This window comes from Thalassophryne amazonica, chromosome 12 (genome assembly GCF_902500255.1).
Source record: "Thalassophryne amazonica chromosome 12, fThaAma1.1, whole genome shotgun sequence".
Classification (NCBI taxonomy): Eukaryota; Metazoa; Chordata; class Actinopteri; order Batrachoidiformes; family Batrachoididae; genus Thalassophryne; species Thalassophryne amazonica.
The window spans coordinates 82,861,090-82,876,726 of NC_047114.1; the positions used below are offsets into that span (position 1 = coordinate 82,861,090).

A 15,637-nucleotide genomic window follows, 5' to 3' on the forward strand; every position below is an offset into this window, starting at 1 on the left:
GTCAAATTTCTGTTATCACTACTCTACATGATAACAGAATTTCTGCAGAAAGAAAAGAGAATCAAATTCTACTCACTGTCTTCTCCCGGACAGGGCATGCCGGGCTTCTCTGGTACACAAGGGAAAACTGGGAATACAAAAAAAAAACGTTACACAGCATTCCCACTCCTTGTGACAACTGTGGGTACATGTACCAAGTGGTCATGAAAATTTGGGGTACAGTGTGTCTTCTGGGGTGCAGTGAAATATAAATGAATCAAACAATAACTCACAAAAATAAAATTTATATAATGCGTACTGATTATATAATGATTCTATTTCTTACTTAATTTTTTGTTTGTTTTTTGAGATAGTCGCAGGCTGCCTGTTATGCAAGACAGTTATGCATGTACCACAAGTCAAGACAATGACAAGGAAATTAAGAAAAACTCAACAACAATTGAAGAAGAAAAAAAAAGAAAACTATTTTGTGGGGGATGTTTCAGATGAATCACAGATCAACTACGATCCATTATACCACAAATCCAAAGGCAGCAACACCTGCCACCAGGTCGCAATTATGCATCTCTACTAGGCATGTGGAAATTAATCAATATGAATCGGTATCTAGATACAAACGTGCGTGATGTGAGTGCATCGATTCATTCAGTGTGCATCGATTCAACTGAGGGGTGAAACATCACTCGCTGCCAGCTTGCATCGAATTTTTTTCCCAACACACATTGAATGCACCACAGACAGAAGCCAGAACGCACATTTCTACTGCAACAAACATGCAGGTCCGCGAGAACCACAGCAAGCAGTTTTTGATGCACCTAATACATTTAAATCAGGCATTTGGAGATAGTTTGGCTTTTTAAAACGAGATGGGAAACTTCACAAGACGCAAGTCATTTGTAAAGAATGCCGTGCTGCTAAACAGTATCGACACGGCCGCAGATTGTAAACTGAGCTCCGGCAAAACTGGTAAGAAATGTATCTCAAATTACTTTGCCCAGGCGGTACTTTCTCAATGAGTGACTCACTTTAAGTCACTCATTGAGAGTGATGTTGTCTTACTGTTTACTGTATTGTTTAAGTTCTGACAGTGAGAAAAGGGGTCCAAATATGAGGGAACCGATTCCTGTTCCTTAAAGTTGAATCTGGTAAATTTGTTGTCTATAAGGAGTAAAACAAATCCTCTGCCTCTAGTAGAATCAGAAGAATACCACAGCACCACACTGAATTTCAGCTTCTTATTTTCTATTTAAATTTTTGGTACAAATTTCTTTGCATCATGTTGAATCGCATTGCACCAAATCGCATCATATCGCATTGTGACGAATTGACTCGCCATCAAATCGCATCGACTCGGGAACAGGGGTGAATCGTATCGCATTGTATCGTCATGTGTATCGAGGTGCATATTGAATTGTTGTCAGTGATGAGATTCACATGCCTAATCTTTACGTGCATGCACACAGCGTCATAATTTTGCATGCATGCTCATTTTTGTGCATGACTGACGCACTGCAGTGCATGAAAGGGGTTGGCTTGTTACATTTAACAAAGGTTCATTCTACCAAAAGCAAACAAATCTAAAGCACTCATCCTATAAAATATGAACACGACCTGTTACATTTCTCTGTTAAGACCAGTAGCAAACCTGTCACTTCCTTTTCTTACATCGTTACCCGGCGTTCTTGCGGCGTCCATGTGTGGAAGTTACTGTATGTACCCCAAGGGTTAGCAGTTTTGAGGTTCGGTGTGTTTCTGAAGGACACTTTGACACAACAGCATCTGGGGGTTAAACCCAATCACCCGTCATCAACTAATGAGCAACCTGCTGTGCCAAGGGAACTGCTGTCGCCCCAAGGTTACCAATTAGTTTAAGTAACTCCTAATGAATTTCGTCTACTTCTTGTGACATTGTATGCATATATGTCTGCACAGCAGCCAGAAAAAAAGTTTTTTTCCCAAATGCAGACACAGATTTCTTGTGAAAGGCATAGTGAGAGTCAAAGATGAAACTTACACGACACAGCTGATAAGCCAGTTAACAAGAAGACCTGAAGACCCTCACTGCTGCACAGTCACACCTTCAGGTCTATTCATTCTATAGTTCAACACTGGCAGCAACAATACACTCTTAAGCTCACAGCTCTGATGTGATTAAAACTTTGTATTAACCACACAGACTCATCTCAACTACACCAGGCCACACACACACACACACACACACACACACACACACACACACACACACACACACACACACACACACACACACACACACACACACACACACACACACACATTCAATATACACATCTGTCATACTCAACCCTGCCTGATTTGGCCCCAACCTTCAGATTAATGAAGTAGTGTAAAGCCCTGGTCCCACCAAATAATGAAGGATGAATAATGAGCCACGCAGCATTTTTTTTTTTTTTTGGCTACGAGATGATTTATTCAACTATCGTGGGAGAATAGTGGCTCAGAGACATTATCTTTGGTTAATGAGGCTCATCTCTGCGTGTGTTGCTAATTTCAAGATGTTTAAAATTTAGCAAAAACAGAGTGGGGCAGTTTGTGTACGAATTACTACGACAACTAACAAGGATTATAGAGGCATGTTTGTGGTGCTGACGAGGCTGCTAAAAGTCCATTATCGAGCACAATGCAGCTACGTGGGACCTGACAGGCTATTTTTGGAGCGGCTCAGCCCTCTTGTGTACACAATTCCACCCGTTTTGTGCACCGGACACTGTATATAAACTAAATATTTTGTAGCAGATTAATCATTTTCTGTCAAACATTGGATGCTGAAAACCTCTCTAATCGCTTCTGGAATCACAGAAGACCATTTCATCTGGACACTATTTTTTCCTCTCTTTCCTGCTTCATGAGGAACATATTTTGTAACAACTTAAAAGATAACTATTTTTAATGTGTTTATAGTTTGGTAAAACAGTTGCATGTTCATTCCTAGCTGTAAAAGTATGTCTGTGATAGATTTAATATCTTGTTAATGGATCAGATTGAGATCCACTGTGTGTGCACACTGGCACAATGACTTGTGCGCAAAACGAGCATTTAGGCACAACGCCAGCTCGCAAAAGAGTGATTTTACAGTCAATAATGGATGAACACAAAGTTAAAAGTTGGATCACAGTGTCAAAGTGGCTGTGTGTTTAAAGCCGCGGAAGAAATAACACCAGTGAAGCTGTGACAAGGAGCGCAGAGCTACAACACAGAACGAGAGTGCACAAAAGAGCGATTCTGCAGACACAACAAAGTTAAAAGTTGTATCACAGTGGAAGAAATAAAGAAATGCTTTTTTTTTGGAAGTGATCCAGAGTTGCGGCAGTGGGCACTCACTCAGTGCAGCGTCTTTTTGGACTGCGTTTAAAAAATGTGACATCTTGAATGGATGCTATGAATTGAAAACCCACACTTTAAAAGGGACCAGGTGTGGGAGGGCTGGAGGTTTGGACCAAACCCAGGCTTAAAAATGCACCAACACCGCAAGATCATATGTGGCTTGACGTGGATCATATGCGACAGCACGAGCCACTTGAGGCAGGTCGGCTAGAGGCACATGCGAGGTACAGAGAGGCACATAGAGGCACCTTAGTAGTGGATACGTGATGGCTAAAACGTGGATCATTCTTCAAATAATCGCTGACACACCCATGCGTGGCTCATTATTCATGGCATATTATTCGGTGGGACCGAGGCTTAACTATGTTTCAATCGGGCCAAGCTTATTTGGGGCTACGAACATGCTAACGAGCTCTGCACAGACATCAACAATAGAAGTCGTGCTTGTTTCACTCACAAGTGTGGCTATGTTTTGGTGCTGTTTTGCAGTGGTGGCAACTGCATGAGTTAAAAAAAATTTCAGACGAATTTAAAAGAATCAAAAATATTTCACCTTGATGATGAACCAAATTAAATGTCTACTTTTTGTGCTCTGGAATAACATACAAATAATGAATGTTTGTGAGTGCAGTGGTAAGAATATTGAAGTATTCTTTCCATTGAACGAATGAAAAAAAAAAATTTGTTTTATATAATGGCTAAGATAGATTCTTGTCATTTGATAATTTATTAATTTATAAACAAGATAATAGGACTTACATTTTGGTGTGCGTCACTGGTCATTTGACATCAACAGGTTCCAAGCAGTCCAACATGAATTTTAAATAGGAGTCCAATCCAATTCCAATACAAATTTGCAATCAACTTGCGAAAACAGTTGGATAGTAAAAAAAAAAAAAAAATCCTGCCAAAGTAATCCACAGCTCATGCTGTACATCATGTACAGACTGCCATCTGTTTTTCTCAGTCCAAGGAACAACCATGACAGAAAAGAGTTGAGCTCTTTATCCGACAGCAGTTTCACTTCACCTAGAGATGTCCCAGCGAATACTGCAAATGCCTCCAGATGGCTTGTGGCGTAATGGATGGATTTTTTTGTGTCTTAATGTGTTAAGAATGAGCAGCTCCTGCCATGTTTCTTTTTAAGCTAGGCACCATCGCTGCTAGTGTGAGCGCGCGCAGTGGTCACACCGTGCAATAGTACGGTGTGACCACCCCGTCACACCTTAATGATTTAGCCAGCGTATGCTGATCATATTAAAAATGCTGGCGTACGTCTAATAAGTTATGGGTAAGTTTTGTACAGTTAAAAGCATGATGAAGCATGCATATGTCGTATTACACCAAGTACCTCAAAACGTTTTGGGCATGTACAATATTTTCGGTGTATGGTAGCGTATGACTCATACGTCCCGCACATGCGGTTACACAAGTTGTTGGTAACTTATGTGATTGTTGACACACGTTTGTTGTAGGTTACCCATAACTCGAAATACGTCCATTATACCCCGTCACACTAGAGCACGAACTGCACAAATGCCGTACGACTTGACATTCGAATGACATTCATGCAATTCATGCTGCATTCGAATGGCACTTGAACACCATTCTTACAGCAGTCAGCGCATCCGTGTGTTACTCGTGCTGGAAAACATCTGAATAATGGTGAAGTCAGTTGTACCGCATTCATACTGCCATAGGAATGGACATTCGAATGTCATTAAATGAATGAATCATTAAACATGTACATGAAGTCAAAGTTCAGTCAATGAGATGTACATGTAGAAAAAGCCCCGCCTCTACTGTGCATAATTTGAAGATTCACAATCACTAGAATAGTCCAATTAATTTTAGAAAATACTCTGTGCTTTCTTTCCTGGTTAAAATGCAGATATAAATGAAGGAATCTACCAGTATGAAAAATGTACACATTACTTTTGATGCTATTTGTCTAAAAATAAGTGTCCAAGGTTCATTATCATGTTAATCAATAAATCATCGCATCTGAAACAACAACAGATATGTTACGGTTTTAATTTCCAAATGAACACCAAAGATTTCTAAAGAATTTTTTTATTTTTTTTTTTTAACTGAAAAAAAATTTTAATTACAAGTTTTCTAATGTAAGAAACGTTTTGAACTTCAAAATGTACAGTAATCAGAAATTAATCTTGAAGTAAATAACACATTTGGAAGGATTGTAAACACTAATCATATGTCACCTTTCTACTGATCCCCTCACCTTAGATGAAAGTGAAAGGTCAAACTCGGTCATAACCGTTTAAAGTCAAATAATCTAGCGTTAATAGTGATTAAAAATGGTGAAGGGTTGTGCATTGTGCAAAGATGAAGTGGCTCCATTTTGGATAAAACTGATCAAATGTCAAGGCTACAGAGAGCCACATATTTAGATAGGCACCGTGACTTAGTGGTTAGCACCGGTGCCTCACAGCAAGAAGATAACGGGATCGATTCCCGGCCTTTTTGTGTGGAGTTTGCATGTTCTCCCCGTGTCTGTGTGGGTGTCCTCTGGGCACTCTGGTTTCCTCACATCAATCAAAAACATGCTTATTTAAGGTCTGCTCCTTTCTCTGCCTCTGACCAAGGCAGCGTCTCTCCATCTGGAGTTGGTCCCCGGGTGCCGGACTGTGGCTGCCCACTGCTCCTAGTGGTTGGATTGCGTCTAATTATAATTAGGATGGGTTAAATGCAGAATACAAGTTTCGTTGTATATATATTTGTGCAATGACAATAAAGGCTCGATTCTATTCTATATTATGGTATCACCGAATCCCAAAGAATTAATTTGCATTAATCAGTGTCAAACATGAGACATGTAGGTGTTGTACTCTTAAAATGCTTCTCGATCATATTAAACACACCTGGATCTTAATACAATTCTACCTAGACACCTGGAACTTAACTACATCAATGACTGAACACTGTTCCAACCATGGGTGCAATTTGGTGGGGGATAAGGGGGACATGCCCCCCCCACCTTTTCAACCAGGGGGGACAGAATATAGTATGTCCCCCCTGAGTAAAGAGTGACCAAAATGCCACCGGACTACATGCAAAACACTTTGAGCATTAAATTGTAAAATAACAATATATGCTAACCCTCTTAAAACACTGCTGATGTTGATTTGTCATTCATTAAATTTTCAAACATCACTTCCTACTAGGACTAATAAATGAGCCACTAACATGTGACTCAACATCTTACGGGCCACAGGGCAACCTGAAAGTCAAATCCTGAGGTTTCATGAGGTACAAATTCTGCTCACCGTGGATAATGAGCTCAGAGTCTTTGTTGAGTTCGTAGAGGCGCAGAGCTTCTTCAAGCTCTAGTTGAGACGACACAGTACAAGGGTCACCTAAATGGGCGAGAGAACAAATAGCATTCGCTACTATCAAACCAGGTTGTTGGAGAAAAGTCAGAATGACTTAAGTTCAGGTTTCTGTAAAACTTATATTCCCTTTCATCTGGTCAGTCACTATATTTCTACTCTATCCCAGGCTTCATTTGTAAAAGCAAGCTGCCACACTTGAAATGGATATAGATATATCAGGCTGTAGAAAGTTTTGACATTTCTGTCATTCCATGCACAATTGATTCTTACTGCTTGTGTCTCATTTTTACCAAAAACCTGCTGCTGATCTATATTTTGGGTCATTTTATTCCAATGCTACAGAATCCCAACTTCAGCTTTTATAGTCGTCCCAACATTAAAAAATATCTATGTGGCAATTACTGACATTTACTTAGCTCTGAAACTAACTGGATGGATTTGTAGAACATTAAAATAGCATTAGGATGCAGTGGTGCAGTTTAAAACATTTTACTCCCTGCAGCCCTTCACATCTCCACAAAACTCTCTTAAAAATGTTTTACGACCACTGACTGTCAATCAAATCTTTATTCTAAACATCACTTTACTGTTATATAGTAACATTTACAGGAAGGTTAAAGAGAGGACACTTTTGCCTGTCCATCTGCATGTTCTCTTCTGCAATAAATCAGCAGACCTGCTGCAATAGGTGACACCCATCCTCCTCGTTTTGAGCCAGACTCCTTTATCACGATTTGCACGTGTGAAACAACCTTCCTGAAGGACTTCCCAACAAATCACATGAATAATGTTTGCATTTCTTAAATGATCAATGTAAATACAGTACAAGATATATTCAGTGACTTGGAAATGCTCATGTATCCATCCCCTGTCTTGTCTAAAAAACACAGACTATAAAATGATGATTTATATTAGCACTAATCCTGATAGCTTAGCTTGTCCAAGTACTTATGCCTCTGAAAATATAAGGCGTGTCTATAAAAATGGTTGTAAATCCTAACTGTTAATGTGAAATTTTTATTAAACCCCTTGAATTCAAGGTGAAAGTCTACACTCCAAGGAGATGTTTACTGTTTAATTTCAACTCCATTTTGAGAGTGTACAGCAAGGCAAATTCACAAAAGTTTCCACTGTCCAAATACTTACAGAACTGGCTATTCTGACAATAACACCTTTGGAGGTTGGACTGTGAATGAAAGCAAGATCTTGGCTGATTAAGATGTGTCAGGCATTTTTCTTAAATCCTCCAAACCGTGACTATCCAGGGTTGGGACCAGGAAGCAGAGTTGTAGTCTTACACACCTCTCTGCAGCTTCTCTCCCCCTGCCATCCCCTCATTACCCCATCCCCGTAGAGACGGTGCCTGCTCCCAGACTACCAATAACCAGCAAAAATCTATTTAAGCATAAAAATTCAAAAAGAAAAAATAATATAGCACCTTCAACTGCACCACAGACTAAAACAGTTAAATGTGGTCTATTAAACATTAGGTCTCTCTCTTCTAAGTCCCTGTTGGTAAATGATATAATAATTGATCAACATATTGATTTATTCTGCCTAACAGAAACCTGGTTACAGCAGGATGAATATGTTAGTTTAAATGAGTCAACACCCCCTAGTCACACTAACTGTCAGAATGCTCGTAGCACGGGCCGGGGCGGAGGATTAGCAGCAATCTTCCATTCCAGCTTATTAATTAATCATGAGAATGAGAACTTTTAAGATTAGGCTTAAAACTTTCCTTTTTGCTAAAGCTTATAGTTAGGGCTGGATCAGGTGACCCTGAACCATCCCTTAGTTATGCTGCTATAGACGTAGACTGCTGGGGGGTTCCCATGATGCACTGTTTCTTTCTCTTTTTGCTCTGTATGCACCACTCTGCATTTAATCATTAGTGATCGATCTCTGCTCCCCTCCACAGCATGTCTTTTTCCTGGTTCTCTCCCTCAGCCCCAACCAGTCCCAGCAGAAGACTGCCCCTCCCTGAGCCTGGTTCTGCTGGAGGTTTCTTCCTGTTAAAAGGGAGTTTTTCCTTCCCACTGTAGCCAAGTGCTTGCTCACAGGGGGTCGTTTTGACCGTTGGGGTTTTACATAATTATTGTATGGCCTTGCCTTACAATATAAAGCGCCTTGGGGCAACTGTTTGTTGTGATTTGGTGCTATATAAAAAAATTGATTGATTGATTGATAAGTCCTACGTTCATTAAAATGTATCATGAATATTAATTTCCTTTAGTTTGTACCAGCATACTAGAACTGTCTTATGACAAAAAATTCCAACTCGATTTAAAATAATATAGTGTGGCACAATGAAAGAAATAGCTGTGCATTAGGTATGACTCTACAAATGATTTCGTAGACAACACTGTATTCAAATGTAGCACCAAATGTTTCCTGTGTAAGATGTAAGGAAATGTTCGGGGCACCCCCATTGCAGGGACGTGTGGTCAGGGAAGGCATCATGGAAAGAAAAAAAAATGTAAAATAAACTAAATAAATTAAATGGTTATATTTATCCAGAGATTTGTTCTATAAAGTTATTTTCCTTTTAACTTAACCAATTTTAGATTTTTTTTTTTTTTTTTTTTCGAAATTGCTGAATTTTCACATTTGCTGTTCAAATTCTGATACGAGACGTGTGATGAGGCAGCAGCCAGCTGTGCCTCACCCTGGATTGCGCACTGGGCTAAATGTTGGAATGTATGCAGTGAGACTGTATTACTGTCTCTCTGTATGTCACAATAAAACGGTGAAACACGTTGGCTGTATGAACTTAAATTCCATAGTTTAGTTGATGTGCATAATGTACAGAGGTTTTTTGTCAACAGCTGTATGTGTGTGTAACTAGTTTTGTGTGCTGAGTGATCATAAAACGGCTTCAAAAAGGCACTCTGTGAGGTACACAGTTCTCCTGCCTCATGGTAGGGGGCATTAGTGATCCCAGAGATTCTTCTCGCAGCAACTCCTCAGCTGCAGAATAAGTGACAGCAAACTACAAGAGCAGCCATTAATTTGTTTTCTTCTCGCCTGGACTTTACTTTCAGAATGGAGGATTTCATATCCAAACTGAAACAATTTTCAAAACTAGAATTTCAATCAAATCAGGAGGTAATAATTAAAGGAAGACCAACACCATAGCTAAAAGGTTTGCTTCAAACAACAGAAGACCCGCTCTTTTCAAGCGGAGTGGGACTCACGTAAAGTCTGGCTGTGTGGATGTCCAGTAAGAAACTGCCTTTTTCTGCCTCCTTTTCTCAACTTGTGACAATGTATGGACTCAGATGGGATATTGTGGCCTTAAGAATTTACAAAGAAGTCTCATCAAACATGAGAGGTCGACCGCTCACATTCAAAGCCAGAAAAGGCTCCAAATGCAGTGGGAACAGGACTGATGAAGGACAACTTTCTTCTCTGGCAGTGATCTCCACTGAGACAGAGAGACATTTAAAACTGAAGGACGATAAGGTAAACTTCGACAAGCAAGTCATCGATGCTTTTGTTCAGAAGGAGCGCACATGGACTTAATTTATAAGTAAAGGTAAAACCATAATAACTTTTTTTTATTAAATGTGCTTTTTGTGTGCTACAGTTTGTATGTGTAAAGAATGCTGATATAAACATAACCCATTAACTGCTGCCAATCAAATGGTGAATAATCTACTCTGTGGGGTTTATATGTTTGTAAATCTGATTGTGATTAAACCAGTGCCTCATCAACCTCACCACACGTCACTGCCCTAGTGACATCATGGGGACACTCAAAGAAGAAAAAGCCAAATCTGGCTGGTCTTAGTGATGATTCACGTTTGCAATGCTTCTGAATCCCTGAGAGAAACAGCACAAATGCATTGAAGACAAACAAGCACCAACCTACTTCACATTTTGTGGAACACCAGTGAGATAACACACCATAATGTAATATGAACATTGTTACTCTATATGCGCCCCTGGCCACATCTGTGTCCACAACTGTGCATATACATCCATGTTTTGAGAGTCTTACTTTTCCAAAAGGGAAATTGGTTGTGTAATACATTTGCTCTTTGTTACAGATGCAGTCGATGGAATTTGGCAATTTCTAACAAATGTCATAAAAGCCTTAAAAAGTTGGATTAAAAGTAATTGTCAAACTTTTGAAATTATAATGAAGAGTTTTGCGTTCGTCTTGTGGTAGAAACAGTGAGAGACACCACCAATTAAAAGGATAAAGCAATTTGACGTGAAACAGCTTTTCTTTCTTTCTTTAATGATAATTATATGTCAGAGGCTACCTTAAGGGAGTTGATGAGTGTAATGGGTTTGGGCAGTCTAAAAGGAGAAGTCATGGCTCCATTGGTCCGATTACACTAGGTTTTTTCCACTGCAAGGAAGAGATTCCAAATACCATATTATCTAGTGCCAACTACTACAGAAACAGATCCTGCATGTGATATCACCACACACAACTGGTTCTTTATACAGTTGTGCAACCTCAGACGTCAAAACTACTCTTTCGGTTCTATCATGCCACATTCTCCACTTAATAATCATTTCTAATGTGTGTCTGTACAGCTGAACAGACTATTTAACTTTTTTTCAATTGCACATTTTCTTCCTCTTTATGTGAACACACAACACTGGACATGGACTGTGCATATTCATAACTGAAACAAACAAAAAAGCCTTCTGGTCAAATGAGAAGACAGACTCATAATCACGAGTTCATAGTGGCAGATTATACTGGCAAATGTAACCATTGGCATCAAGCTTTATTTTGACTTTATACCAGCTAATCTGGCATATAAACAAGTTTTCCCTGTGAAAACAGGGCAGTGAATTCTGAAAAGAGAAAAAAAATGCAAGCTCATTTTGCTTCCAATGGCCCTTCAGATACACGAAATGAAAGATGACTTAATGGTGGAAGGTCAGGTTTGAAAACTAACCTTCTTCATCTATCCACTTCATGGTGAAGAGCTGGTCGTTGTCCATGGAGCACATGTCCTTCACCTCTCCATACAGGTATTCGTATGAAATGGATGGCTCAAAATGGGTAATCATGATGTCCCTGCAGAGAAGACCAAAAAAAAATTAAAATATTCAAGAGGCCCATCATGATACTAGCATTTTTTCCCCCCCAGATAAAGCAACCTAGGGTCCATTTTGATATAGTGAACATCTACTGGGTAAAGATTAATTGAAATCCACAAGCAGTTGTATAGACGTTTAGTTGAATTAGGAGGAGAGAGAGAGAGAGAGAGAGAGAGAAATATCTTCCATGACTATTCTGCAAGAGAAGTCTGTCTGCTATAGCATAATTTACTCCAATGTAAGGGTTCTTCTCAGATACAGCGAGGTTGTTGCTCGTGAGCAACTATGTAATGCTGCGTTTACACATATAATGACGACAAGTCATGAATGCCACGAAGTACACATTCTTGGCCGCTGATCACGAATGTGATTATTCTGGGCAGAGGCGTCAGGTGTCCTTAGGAACTGCTGCAACCTGTTACCACACGTTACGATTAATGGCACGTGTTGCTGGAGAATTATCAGGAACCATTACGCACGGTCAAGAATAGCGTTCCGCGCTATTGCGCATAACAGCGCATCGTTAAGTTCTGTCATGTTGTTAACGAGATGAATTGTCTCCACACACACACCCATATTCATCCAACTGAATTCAGATCGCTCCAGTTTTTCAGAAGAACTTTGTGACTGCATGCGTAGTTGGGCTCTGTGCCATGGAGTGGTGCAGAGAGGAGGAGGAGGACAGAGCCAAATGTGTGGCTTCATGTGGCTCTCGTCTCGCACATTTTCCCAAACATCAGGCACATGCAGCAGGTGGAACACCTGCAGGAGCGCGCTGAAGAGCACTGAAATGAGTCTTTCAGCCGACTTGGTGTCAGCAATCAAACTGAATGCAATGCAGCAGGGTTTAATTGTGCACGTGCTTCTTCCTCCGCCAGACTGGAGGAGGTGCAGAGATGTCTGGCTGCACGCGAGTCTCCTCTCGCTCCTCTGGTTGCTCAGACTCGTTCTCCTGCTCATCGGTTACAACAGCAGGTGGAACACCTGCAGGAGCGTCCTGAAGAGCTTCAGCAGGAACTATGGAACGACACTTGGAGCCGAGTTTAATTGTGTGCATGTGACAGAAAACTGATTCATCGTGGCACGCAGTGAAATGTGACGCCGTGTTACAAGTTGTGTCAAAACTTGACAGTTTCCGTGTCACTTCGTAATAACGCATGACAGTTGGGCTCCAAGAACCATCACAGGAACCACACTACTACGCTATTAAGGATCATTACTCATCAAGACGGATCAATGCGCTCAGTTGCGACCTCCACGACGTGAGACGAAATGAGGGCGGTGTGTGACATTCGTGGAAGATTTTTTGACAGGCAAAAACATACTCTACGAATTACAAGAATATCACGCACCAACACGCACTATTAAGAAACCTATTCAGATGCGTTAAGTCACATTAAGAATGTCAGGAATGTGTCACGAATGACAGAAAAATTACATTCGTAATGCATCTTGGTTATGTGTAAATGCACCTTAAGATCTGCATGGTGTGGTGGATGCGTTGACATGTGGCACCATTGCCTGCCCCAAACTAGCATGGAACACAAACCAACAATGGTTTCGGTCAGGTGTACAATTAGCTTCAACCATTATCCCTCCTGACTTACAGAGGCAGTATATTTATGTATACTTTGGAAACAGCTTTTACTTTTTTTTTCCCATGACTATTCTTGCTGGTGGACACCAGGTCAGATATTTAAACATTTTCACATAAACGTTTTTAAGAATGTCTATGAAATTCTGTCATAGTTAAATTCCACAAACACTGAGGACGTCAGTCAATATCACTTTGTGTGCCATTTTACTGTATAATCATTCTATTTTTGGAAATCAATATTAATAAACAAAAACAGTAAAACTGCCAGCGATATTAGATAATTAACTGCACTCCCATGCTCTGCCTCACCGGTGCACTTCAAGAAAAACCCTGGGACATGCTATAATTTCGATGGAGACAAATCGAGGTGAGAGATCACCATTTTTTTTTTAAAACACTGCTGTGAGTCACAGTCTTGCAGTCTGTCACATTGTGTGTGCATTCATCTGCACAGCGCTATTGTGGGTGTCAGAAACAGAGCAGAAAAAAGAAAAAAGAGTGAGAAAGACAGGCACAAAGTTAAATTAGAATCAGTCAGAGAGAAAAGTGGTTGGAGTTTTTCCTCACTGTCAACCTGAGCAATCAGCTCACTGGAAAAGTGCAGAAAATTAAACACTGTGCACAACCACACAAAACATACACACTCAAGCATGCTGAAGAGATAGATGCATGTGGAAAAGCACAAGTAGGTGACACAGACTACGAGTACGTCACAAAAACTTGCACCCCAGAGATGACATACCAATGATGCAGGGCAGCTGTTTATGGAATGCCACTAGCTAAGGTATAGTTAAGATGTAGTTACTATTTAGTCATCTATTTCTTTGAATGCATTTGATATCAGGTCCATTAATGATGACCAGACGTGGTACGTCACAATTTGTGTACGTCATGTTCTATAGCATTCCAGTTGTTACAGAACCAGTTTGAAACTATGCCATGAGTTAGAGTACCTTGTTGTTTGGTACTCACAATACATCTTGGTTTGAACACTTCAAGCAGTAACTAATAGTTCCAACAAATCTCTCTCAGTTGCTGTACGTCACGTTTTTGTCTTTACATTTTTGTGTATCTCGGATTGGACCAGAAATAAGGACATGCCGATGGAAGAGTATTAGTTTTAAGGATGCAGACTACTCAAAGTATGGTCCAACAATCTTCAAAAATGCTTTTTTTATGTCCACCGTGAGGTACTCTGAATGTTGAGTCAGCTGTGTCAACACTGAACACGTATTATTACTCCAGACAGTACCCTTTAAAATGGTATATTATATTACATATTTCAAGGTACTTCATTTTGTACCCTATGGTGGGCAGAATCTGTACATGTTCCCATGCTACGAGCCATATACAGTATCTGTGCTGGCTGCTGTGAGCCATTAGGCTGCTGTTTCTGCAGCAGCATAGAGTTGTGGGAAAAAATAAGCAAAACTGTGTCGTCTCTAGGGATGGGCATTGATAAGATTTTATCGATATCGATGCCATTATCGATCAGATTCCTTACCCTTATCGATACCTCTTGTGAATTTTCTGTGTACTAAAAGTAGGCTTTACAGGTTTTCTATGTCAATAACATTTTAAATTGGTCACTGGATCCTTGATCTCTGGACATAAATAAAAATAAATAAAATCTGTAGTTTTTGTCAAAATCATTTCCTTTCAGACATTTTGGCATGAATGTCTCTCCATACCGCTGAGCTGAGCCCAGCCGGCTGCTGCACGTCAGCGCAGGATGTCTCATTTTGGGAGGAAAAAAACGTTTTGATCGACTGCAGGTTGTTTGTATTACAACATTTGGAAAGAGGTGTCAATTGATTTAAACGGCGTTTTGCTTTGAAGTTATTAATTCCGACTGGACTCTATCTTCTAACTTGACTCGACAGAGCCGCACAGCGTTTGGTGCCATGTGATCGGAATGAAGGACGATTTCTCCCAACAAGACAGGAGTCCCAGTTAGTGACTTTAATCTGCACAAAGACTCACAACTGACATATTCATGGATGAAGTGGTGAAAAACAAAAAAGCTGTAACCCAATATTACCCCCCAACACCACCCACACAAAAATGTTTGACTTATAGAAGCTCTGAAATGCAATCTGGGACTATTCCAGACAATGAACTGCAGTGAGTGCAGCATCCATTTTGGTGAGAAAAAACCCAACTTTCCTTATTCAAATTAATTCCAGTAGTATTCTGCTCTTACTAGGATGCAGCAGTTTTCTAGCTTGGCAGATAGTTCTGAAGGAAATCACTGAAG

The 15,637-nt window shown here is 40.1% G+C and overlaps 1 protein-coding gene across 1 annotated transcript in view; it reads right to left on the reverse strand.

Moving 5' to 3' along the window:
• Nucleotides 1–15,637, reverse strand: part of prkci (protein kinase C, iota) — a 91,934-nt gene that overhangs the window by 34,171 nt on the left and 42,126 nt on the right. Inside the window, exons 2-4 of the mRNA XM_034182907.1 lie at nt 11,639–11,760; nt 6,651–6,740; nt 77–127 (exon numbers count right to left, since the gene is read on the reverse strand). Coding sequence (XP_034038798.1) covers nt 77–127; nt 6,651–6,740; nt 11,639–11,760 — 263 coding nt within the window. The remainder of the gene's footprint in view (nt 1–76; nt 128–6,650; nt 6,741–11,638; nt 11,761–15,637) is intronic.